The 11,605-nt window shown below is 31.6% G+C and overlaps 1 protein-coding gene and 1 long non-coding RNA gene across 2 annotated transcripts; one reads left to right on the forward strand and one right to left on the reverse strand.

Moving 5' to 3' along the window:
* Positions 1-831: 831 nt before the first annotated feature.
* On the reverse strand, positions 832-7,800 carry LOC112734376 (uncharacterized). The gene is made up of 4 exons (XR_011880439.1): positions 7,667-7,800; positions 7,370-7,530; positions 7,137-7,232; positions 832-1,455 (listed from the first exon to the last, which is right to left on the reverse strand). It is a non-coding gene; the product is annotated as an uncharacterized lncRNA (long non-coding RNA).
* Positions 7,801-8,136: 336 nt separating this feature from the next.
* On the forward strand, positions 8,137-9,165 carry LOC112735609 (uncharacterized). The gene has a single exon (XM_025785136.1). The coding sequence runs from the start codon at positions 8,137-8,139 to the stop codon at positions 9,163-9,165; it is 1,029 nt and encodes a 342-aa protein (XP_025640921.1).
* The last annotated feature ends 2,440 nt before the right edge of the window (positions 9,166-11,605 follow it).

An 11,605-nucleotide genomic window follows, 5' to 3' on the forward strand; every position in this document is an offset into this window, starting at 1 on the left:
AATTATCTAATTTATAATTAGTCATTAATAATGATATATAAAAAAATAGAAGAGATAAATAAAAAAAATAATTTAAAAAAATTTAATTTTAATTATAATAAAAAATAATACATAACACATTTTAATTATAAAATTAATAATATATAATAAATTTATAAAAATATTATAAATTGCCTACTCAAAATATCCTCACAATGCAGGAGTAGCTCGTTTGTACTCCTACTATGAGCTATTTATTAAAGAATCTAATAAAGTTTGCCGAAGTTAGGAATGCAATGCGATTGCATTTCAAGATTGAAGTTGATTTAGGAGAACTCAGAGCTTCAGACTTTGTTAAACTAGTGGCATTAAATATATGTCATTGTGGATGTGTTTAGGGTGACGGTGGATCGGATCGAATATAATTAAAATTTTGATTTGATTCATATTAAAATTATTAAATTAAATCGAATTTAATATTTATAATTTTTTAGTTTGAATCTGATTTACACATTTATAAATTAGAAAAATATTGAATATATTTATAAAATATAAAAATATTTTGAAAAATCTATTTTTATTAAAAAATATAATAATTTTTTATTTTTTTAAAAATATATTTATTTTTAAAATATTAATAAATATATTTTTTTAAAATAATAAAAAATATAATATATATAATAATTATTAGTTAAAATAAAATATAAAAAATATTTATTTATTTATTTTTGTGGAACTGTAGATCTACCGATATGCATATCAAATATACAAATACTTACATAAAATCTACAATTTAATTTTATTACTATACAAATTATATAAACACTACAAATATGCGAATCAGATCCGATCTATAAACACCACTACATGTCTTATCATAATCCATCCAAAGTATCAATCAACAGTGTCATTAAAAACTTTATTATAAATAACCCATTATAATAATGAGATAATAGGCCAAATACATAATTAATGTGGAAATTACATCAGAACTTAATCCTTTCGCCACCAACTTCCCTCTATTAAAGACGTCAAAATAGGGGGTTCTAAACATGGCCCAACCCATTAGCCCTTGAAATGGGGGTACGGTGTTTACATCCTTTTATTGCTCTTTACTTATTTTGGTCTACTTTTTATTGCTCTCTTGAAACCCAGTGTTTGTATTCTCCAATCTACCGAGCAATCGCATAATCGCATGTGATACGCTTATGCATTTCAATGAAAAAATCCATTGGCAGGAGAAAAAAGAAAAAAGAATCAAAATATTCCACCAAATCTATATACTTTCTTCACTACAGAAAATCGTATATTTAAATTAAAATTTTCCATCAGTTGAAAGTTTTCAGTATTTTGTTGATGGTCAACATTTTGTTTGGTAGACTGGCCCATAGGCTAACTCTAGCATGTACCGATGAGCTGGGCTAAACTTCAGTGGCTCATTTAACACCACCAACACACTCAATCACCTCACATGAACTGAAATGAAATATTAAAAAATTAAAATAAAAAATATGATAGAAATATAGAATGAAAGGAGTAATTTAATTTATAGTTTACACCTACTCTACAAATTAGGCATGGAGGATGAATTGAAAACATTGGCCCCATCTTTGTAAGTATGAGTATGGTAATATCTAGAAGCACTATGATGAGTAGCAGAAAAGTTTATAGTCTTGGGAGAAATGGAATTCTTTCTTCTCTTCTGTCGGCAACAATAGCATTCGTTTAATTACAGCTATTATTATGGTGCTGATAGAAAATGAATTGGATGGTCGAAGCTTTTGTAAATTTGTTTATAAAAATAGAAAGGCTATCTGGCACCCGTCACATTATAAAATCGTCATTCTTATGCGATTTAGCTAATTAAATTAAAGGGTAAAGTATATTTTTTGTCCCTGAAGTTTGACAAAAATTTCAAAAATACTTCTAAGTTTTATTTTGTTTCAATTTTGTCTCAAAAGTTTTCGATTTGCATCAAATATACCCCTGACGGCTAATTTTTCAAAAAAATTAAGATCAATTCAACAACAATTTCATAAGAATAACCCTCAACACAAGCAAATTAAGCATAAACTTTATGTATTATTGTTAGATTGGTCTTAAATTTTTTGAAAATTTAGCCATCGAAGGTATATTTGATGCAAATCGAAAATTTTTAGGACAAAATTGAAACAAAATAAAACTTAGGGGTATTTTTAAAACTTTTATCAAACTTCAGGGACAAAAAATATACTTTACCCTAAATTAAATTAATTTGTAAAAGGGAGGATTCGCTAATTTCTTTTATATGGATGAAAATAATGTATTATGCATTGTTATTAAAAGGTTTAATTATTCGGTTGACTCTTATATTTTTTTAATAAAATTTTTATATTATTTTTAATTTTATAATTAAATTATTTTTAAAATTTAATTAAATTTTTAATTATAAATATTTTTAATTTATAAAAAATATTTATTTAATTTTAATTTTTTATATCAAAAAAATTTAATTATAAAATTAAAAATAATATAAGAATTTAATTAAAAAAATAGAGATTTAATTGTAAATTTAGTAAAATTATAAAAATTAATAAAATAAATAATCTTTATTAAAATAATTAGTATTTTTTTAATATGAAATTTTTTTAATTATTATTAAGTAAATCAAACGATCAGAGAGAAGATAAATATAAAATCAGAAAATCCAATTTTATTAGTTAAGTTTTTTTGGAACACCACCTAAATTAGTAGATTCGATTTTTTTTTAATTAATCAATATAATTTGGGGGGTACAATGTCAAGTGCATCATCATCTTGTCATACACATACACCTAGACAATATTAAAAATAATAAGAGGATTCACAAAGTACACTTTGTGATAAAGCTTTTATTTTTCCATATATGGTAGCTAACAAACTTTTCATTATTTATTTCAATATTAAGTCCGAAGATTCTTACTCTCGGACATGTATATTAATTCGACAAATTATTTTAAGAGTATATTAAAATTAATCATTAAAATTATAAAATATATATTAAAAATAAATTAATATATATATAAATACTAATTTTAATTATTAATTTTAATATAAAAATAATATTTTTTTCAATTAACATTTATTTAATTAACTTGGTCATCAAATAAAAATCAAAAACAAAATACATGCCTAAAAATGTTTTGTTATTAGAGTTGTCGTCTGCTCTGCTATGTTAGAATTAGGAAAAATTTTAATTATAAATTTTCTTTATTTTTGTGAATGTCTTTGGTTGAACAATGACAGTATCTACTATCTTTCAGAGGCGCGATACGCGTACAATTGAAGAAGAAGAGAATGAGGTATTGAAATTTGAGGATGAGGATATTCAGGAGAGTATTGAGAAGTGTAATAGGAGTTTGATTGGAAGGTCATTGGCGGACCAAAAATTTAGTTCTGAAACGTTGGAAGCAGCACTATATGCAATATGGAGGCAATCAGAGGGCTTTCAGGTGATGGACCATGGGGTAAATTTATTCCAATTCTTTTTTAGCAGCGAAGTGGATATGTTTTGGATGAAAAAAAGAGGACCGTGGTTGTTTAAGAACTATATTTTGCATCTCAAATGTTGGAGAGAAGATAATCCGATTGATGAGAAAGAATTTTCTTGCGTTCCAATATGGATCCAACTATGGGGTTTACCGAAAAAATATAAAAGTAAAGAACTCGGCCGGAGGATTGAAAGATCGCTAGGGCGAGTTTTGGATGCGGATCTGTTTGTGATGAGGGGAAAGGAAGATCGTATAATTAAGGTTCTAGTGTAGCTTGATGTTACCAAACTTTTGCGTAGAATTATGAAGATTTCAGGCAATAATAACCAGATTCTGGAAGTGCAACTCAAATACGAAAAAATTGACAATTTTTGTCACTATTATAGAGAAATTAGAGCTTGCAATGGTTATTTATAAGATTCCGTGGAAGAAAAACTAAAAGAGGAATGATGGGGGATGTGGATCAGAACGAATCAATTTGGTCGAAGTGTTGAAGAGGACAAGGAGAATAACAACACAAATCATAATTTCAGCACCGACACACAAGATCCTAGATACAAAAAACTAACTCTGGTATGCCTCATTCGAGGTTTTTCCAATCTCTCAGTAAATAATAGGAGCTCGCAAGCTAGGCCAGAAGAAAAAGAAGTTCAAAGTATTAATAAGGCACTAAGTGACTTCGGAAAAACAAAATCTAAAGCTAGAGGAGTTTTGGAAAAAATATGAAAGGGAAAAAAGGAAGGAACAAATCAATCCTATCATAATAAATTAGTTGACACCTTTTTAATTGGGGTGTGTGAGGGGACAAAGAGAGTTTTGGAGAGGAAGAAGCTGAATTTAAAGAAATTGGCTAGAAGAGAGCAGAACCACAAATCTGTGACGGGTGCTAAAAGAATTATAACAGAGGTGAAAGAAAATTCAGCAACCAAAAAGTGGTATTTGAAGGACGGTGAGACAGTTACAATGGGAGAGGGTGCCACCTAAAATTGGACATCCAAGGAGGTATGAAGATGTTGTTGTGGAACTGTCAGAGTTTAGAAAAATTCCTGACGGTTCACAACATACAAGGGATTAATAAATCTCATTCTCCCGAGGTGTTGTTCTTGTGCGAAAGTAAAAACAGTACCTTGAATGTGGAGAGAGTTCTAAAGAGAGTCAGATTTAATTCAGTTTGGAGGTTTAGCATTAGCATGGAAGGAGGGAGTAAGTATTCAGGTCTTAAACCGGGAGAATTTTTTGATTCACTTTGAACTAGAGATTCAGCGAAGTAACTTGAGGTGGGAGGTTTTGGCAGTCTATTTGCACACGGATAAAACTATTAGGGAGGAACAATACTCAAAGTTATTACAATTGATTGAGAATGGTGGAAACCAGATTATACTTATGGGAGACTTTAACGCTATTAAAGCTCATCATGAGAAGGAATTGGACAGACCTAAATTGGCATCATCTATAAGAAATTTTAGTGACTTTATTAATGCGAGAGGGTTGGTGGATTTGGGTTACGAAGGTGATAAGTTCACATGGTCAAATAGGTAATTTGGTGGCAATTTTATCAAAAAAAGGTTGGATAGAGTGCTGGTGTCAATGCGATGGAGGGCAGAATTTTCAAATGGCTATGTTAAGCACCTAGATGACATGGGTTCGGATCACAAGCCACTCCTTATTGATTCCGATAGGGAGGTGAGGAGAACGAAGAGGAGATTCCGATTTCAAGAGAGATGGTGTGAGAATAAAGAGGTGGTGGAATTAATTAAGCATACTTGGGCGCTAGACATGAGAGGTTCACCTATGTTTAGACTGGCTGGGAAGCTCAAGGCAACTAGACATTGCATAGTGGAGTGATAGCAAAATTCTTCTTCTAACTCCAAAAAGAAAATTCAGGAAATTAAGAAAAAAATAATAGGGGAGGCAGTTAAGGACAATCCAGCTAATGGAGCAGCTATCAAGGTATGGGAGACTGAATTAAAAGATTCACTTGAGTTAGAAGAACGATATTGGAAGGAAAAATCTCGAGTCCAGTGGCTGAAATGGGGAGATCGCAATACAAAATTTTTTCTATCCAAATTTTACATTAGGAGTAGAAGAAATAAGGTGCAAGAGTTAGAAGATGCATAAGAGAATGTAGCCACCAACGCTGAAGGCATTGCATCAACAGCCCAACGATACTTTGAAGAGTTCTTTACATCAAGTAATCCAAGAGACCCATCAACTGAAATTGAGGGTATCCCAACAAAAATCAATGTTGCCACCAACCGTGCACTAATTAGACTGATCATAGAAAAAAAGTGAAAGCTGCTATTTTTTCTATAAATGCTTTTTCGGCCTCGGGAGAAGATGGACTCACTGTTAAATTCTTTCAATTTTTCTGAAAAACGATTAAAGGAGATATTTTTCAGGCGGCTAGAAGTTTTTTCTCGGGAGGTAAAATCCTAAAATCTTTTAATCACACTCATATTTTCCTTATTCCGAAGGATCCGAATGCAAAATCCATGAAACAGATCAGACCTATATGCTTGAGTAGTGTTTTTTATAAAGTCTTATCAAAGATTGTAGTGCACAGGCTTCAATTTGTGATGAATAGACTCATAAATGACATACAGAGTGCTTTTATTAAGGGGCGGTTGATTAGTGATAACGTGTTAATTGCTTATGAATTTATGCATTTTTAAAAAATAAGAGATACAATGATTATGAATTAGCTCTAAAACTAAACATGAGTAAGGCATATGACAGGGTGGTGTGGAGTTTCGTTTAGGAGGTTATGAGGAAGTTGGGTTTTTACAGGAGATGGATGGAATAGATTCAGGAACTGGTGATGACGGTTTCATACTCTGTTACTGTGGATAGTCAGCCTCATGGTTTTTTTTAAGCCATGTAGAGGGTTGCGTCAAGGCGACCCTCTTTTCCCTATCTATTTTTATTTTGCGCAGAGGAATTATCCCATCTGCTCCATAAAGGAGAATAGAGACTGGAGATTACAGGATTGAGACTTAATCAAAGGTGTCTTAAAGTCAGCCATACATTTTTCGCATATGACTCAATTTTAGCAAAGCTACAGAGGACGAGTGTCAAAATCTGCTTCGGATCCTACATGTTTATGAAGATATTAGCGATCAAGCAATGAATTTGGATAAATCTTCAGTGTTTTTCAGCAGAAATATCCTTGTGGGTATTCGTGATTATCTATCTCACATCTTACATGTCTCTCACATAGAAAACCAGAACAAGTATATTGGGCTACTAGCGGTTATTCAGAGATCTAAGAGAACTACATTTTTGTATATCAAAGATAAAGTGACACATAAACTGCAGCACTGGAAGAGGGCTTTGTTATCCTCAAGCAGCTGAGAAGTACTAATAAAGATGGTTGCAATGGCAGTTCCAATCTATACTCTGAGTTGTTTTAAACTACCAAAGACGCTGGTTGATAAAATTCAAAAGCTCATGCTCCAATTTTGGTGGGGACAGCGAGACTCGGAAAGAAGGATGCACTGGATAGGATGGAAAATTTCTTATAGACCTAAATCTCAAGGATGCACTACCAGACAGAACATGGAGCCAGACACTAATTCGTGAGGCATTCAGTCCAACAATTGCAAATGCTATTCTAAATTCAACAATTCACCAGGAGGAGGATAGAATTACCTGGATAAAGAAAAAATTTGGGACATATATAGTAACTTCTGGTTATGGTGTGGTCTTTCAATTTTTTCACCCTCCAACATATTTTCTTCCAGAACACTGCAGAAAAAAAGAATTATCGACAGTCATTTAGAATCTCAGATGTCAACCGAAGATTAAAAACTTTATGTGAAAGGTGATGCATGAGGGTTTATCTGTGAAACAAAAATTGGGACAAAGAATTTAAATAATGGTACCGATTTATCCAAGATGCCACAACGAAAAAAATCAATCTTCCATTGTTTTTGGGCTTGTCCCGACGCAGTTGAAACTTGGCATGTATGCAACCTTCCTTTTCCATCTCACACGGATCTTTCATGGTAGTGGTGACTGAAATTACTTGAATGGTTCAGTGATGCTAACAAGAAGAAGAAAAGGAACTCAGCAGCTATTATAACTTAGTTGAATTGAAAAGTTAGGAATGCATTTGTTTTTGAAGGGAAACGGAAGTCCCCTCCTAATTGCAAAAGAAGCTCAGGGGGTATTTCTTGAACCTCAAGACTTTTACTCTTCTTCTTGTAAGCTGTTTTGTTTTTTGATGGAACGTTTTTAATACTATTCTTTATTTGGTATCCAAATATACATGATAAATTTATTTTTAGAGAAATAAAATGACATTACCTTTGATGAAAAAAAAAAAAAAAAGACCAACTTGGTCATATAAGGTGGATGACTGATTGTGAGTTTGTGACCGACAATGATGTTGAAAAGAGAACCACTCAATCATTATGGATATGGAAAATATAATTCCATGGCATAAAAGTCAACAAAATAGAAGAAGGCTTAAGTCAAAGTCTTCCACAAACCGTGTTAAATATTATTTATTGGAAGGGGAAACATTCAACACAAGTATTTGTAACTGTGATCGGATCTGCGTTACATTCATCATTATCACCATCCAGTCATTCATAGGAACCTTCTTGTAATTACTTCTTGTTAGTGTTTGAAACTCAGAAAAGAAGAAATGGAGAGTGAAAGCAAGCAAGTGATGAAGAAGCAGAGGAAGAAGCAGCTTGAGGTCTTGGATATCCTAAAGGAAGCACTAACTATCCATGTCAAGAACACCAATTTCATTATCTTTGCCTTTCTTACTTCTCTCCCTTTACTCTTTCTCATGCTTCACTTTGAAACTTTGTTCCAGCAAACTCTAGTTGACACCCCACGAATCGTTAAGCATATACTTCTACAATTCAACAATAGATTATACGGCGGTTTTAATTATGGGCATGTAATAATATTAACAGACGACGATGGAACAATACATTTAGACCAAGATTACACGGTTACAAATTTCAGTAGTAAAGATTATTTGCCTAACTTGATTCAACTTGTATTCATGTATTTGGTGCCTCTACATGTTCTTGAACTTGGTTCTGCTGCTCTAACTGTGTACGTGTCATCAAAGCTGAAATCAGAAGACGAGAGACCGAGTCTCAAGCAAATGTTTCTGGAATCCTTTGATGCATCAACAATGAAAGGCACATTTATAACTTCTTTGTATTTGCTTTCCATGTCCAGTGGAATTCTTCTTGCAGCGGCATGGACAGTGAGTAACTCTTATATTCTCTACATGACTTTTGGGTGCTACATTGTTTTTGCATTGATTTGCTTTGCAGCACTTACAAAGCTTTTGATGGTGTATCTGGAATGGAGTGCTATTTGGAATATGAGTATTGTGATATCGGTAATGGATGGTATCCATGGAGCCGGGGCGTTACGCGTTTCGTTCTTCCTAAGCAGTGGTAATCAAAAGAGAGGACTCTATTTGATGCTTGTTTTCTTTGCTTTAGGGGTTTGTTTTAGGTTGCCATGTATTTTCCTTGGTTGCTATAAAGGAGGGAGTGGGATATTTGTGCAAGTTGGGTTGTTCTTTTTGGTAAATACTCTCAAATGGGTGTCTTGTATGATTTACTTCTCTGATTGCAAGGAGAGGAAGTTAGAGAAGAAGATTGATGATGTAGAAGTGGGTAAAGATCTTCAAAGTGGCTCATAAAGAATGGAATTAATAGTGGTACACAAATGTTTTGATTTTTTAACTTTTAATGTGTAAAGAATTGAGATCATGTACAATACATGTCATCTTCATACTTCCAATCTTCCATGTACCAGAGAGAATAAAGGATTATGTTTTATGAATAATGATATTTTCAATTTTGTTCCAATTTGTGACCAATGAGTAAAGCATGTACTAACTTTATAGCAAAACTATTGGAGTTACTTTAAGTTATTAAGTCCCCTAAAATTATAGAATCTTTGTTATACATTTAAGTATTTTTATTAATTAAGTTTGATTAAATTGGTTTAAATTTAACAAAGATTACTTATAAATATACGAGTAAAATCACATTTTTTTTTTCTTTACATGAAAAATATCACCGAAAACTTTTAATCGTAACACAAAAATTTTTTAATAAAATATATTTTTTTAATTTTAACATAGAAATTTGTAAAGTTCTAGACTTGATGTTGCAGCCTACAGTTGCTATTTTTCTTTTTTTCTATTATTTGTTTTTTTTTTACAAAATTTCTGTATTTTTATTCATAAAGTTACATATTTTTTTAAAAATTATTTTGTGTTTATTATAAAAAAGAATAAAATAAAAAATTATATAATTCTTTTTTTATTTTTTTGATCTTTTTTTTTTATTTTTATTCCTCTTAGAGGATAAAATAATAAAAATTATATGAGTTTGAAAAAAAAAAACTATGAAAACAAGAAAAAAGAAGAGGAAGAGTTATTTGAGAAAAATATAAAACAGAAAAATAGTATCAAAATTTCTTAATTATGACATAAGAGTTTTTTAATTTTGACATTGAAATTTCTTAAACATGACACATAAAACAGAATACTGCGGGTTTTTTTTTTTTTGAAAAAAGAAGAAGACGACAATGACAATGAAAAAGAATTGTGCGAAAGAAGAAGAAGAATAATGATGATGGTGATGATGATGATAACGAAAGAGGAAGAGGAGGTGATAATAATGATGATCACCATGATGATGATAGTAGAAGAAGATGATGATGGTAATGATGATAATAAAGGTGGAAGAATAGGAGGTGATAATGATGATCATAATCATGATGATGACGACAATGAAGGAAAAGGAGAAGAAATAAGAGGAAGAAGAACCTCGAGAGAAAAAAAACTTAAGTAAATTTGACTTGGTGGACTTAGTTAAAAAAAAGACTTGTATGCCTAGTATTTTTGAATGAGCAATACTACATAACTAGAAAATATTATCTATCATTTTTAGCCAGCACTTGACCGGCTACAATTTGCACTCATATTTATATGATTTTGCATACAAGAAACATATAATTTGTACTTATATTTACTAGATTTTGCACAAATGAATCAATATAATTTGCACCTATATTTTTCAAATTTTGCACACATAAATTAGTAAAATTTATTTCTTAAAGATAATTTAATATTTGTACTGGTCAAATAGTAGCAAAAATAATAAAAATTGGTGGCCCTTATAGTTGTTTTTTTAAATAAATAAAAAATATTTTATTTACCAAAATATACAATTTGTAGCATTTTTACCAAAATAAAATTGCACGTATTTTGTTTATACTGTAAACAAGATAAGACACAAAACGAAGTGGTCGTATCACATTTGGATACGTAGTGTGTAACGGCCTTCTGTAAACGAGAAAAGAGAGAAAGCAGCCTATATATAGAATTCGTTTATAGTGTCCTTTGGATAAATATTTCATCAATTTCTTCAACTTTTCTCCAACTTCTACCCTTTTCTAATCATATTATCGAATTACTCGAAAATTATTACGCGCGCAGGTGCACATGATGCGGACATCAACCGACTGAACGCGAAATGACATATTGTTCCGGGACAATAACTCTACAGTGTTTGTAGCAACCTCGACACCTTATTGTATGACTCTTTCCAATCACCGTATATCTGCGGAATTGTCTTTTGTTTCACCATCCAGACCTTTCTGTACGAGGGTTTGAAGTGATAGATTTGTCTAACTACATCTTGTAGAACAGAGATACTAACGGATGGAATGGACTGTATTAATGGCAGAATGACACTGCAGATGAGGCTATTGTTTGACTGTCGATAGTCTTGAGACATGGTGGGTGCTAAACACGTGTGCGCTCTTCTAACCCTACACACCTCTCTAATGAAATAACACATATATAGTTGGCATTTATATCAAATATAACAATGATAAATGAGAAAATATACCACATTTAAACTTGACCTCACCAATATCTGAGATTCTGTCGGAGGGAAACATGGAGACTCTAAGGGCATCCTACTGCATATTGCCGGAAATGGATATGGTACTTTAATCGGTCCAACTCCACAACTCGGTACTCAGCACTTATGCGAATGCTGTAATTCTTCACACCTTGTATTATTGCATCTCTGCTCTTGAACTTGTGACCAATTCAAAACTCC

This window comes from Arachis hypogaea, chromosome 3 (genome assembly GCF_003086295.3).
Source record: "Arachis hypogaea cultivar Tifrunner chromosome 3, arahy.Tifrunner.gnm2.J5K5, whole genome shotgun sequence".
NCBI classification, from domain to species: Eukaryota; Viridiplantae; Streptophyta; class Magnoliopsida; order Fabales; family Fabaceae; genus Arachis; species Arachis hypogaea.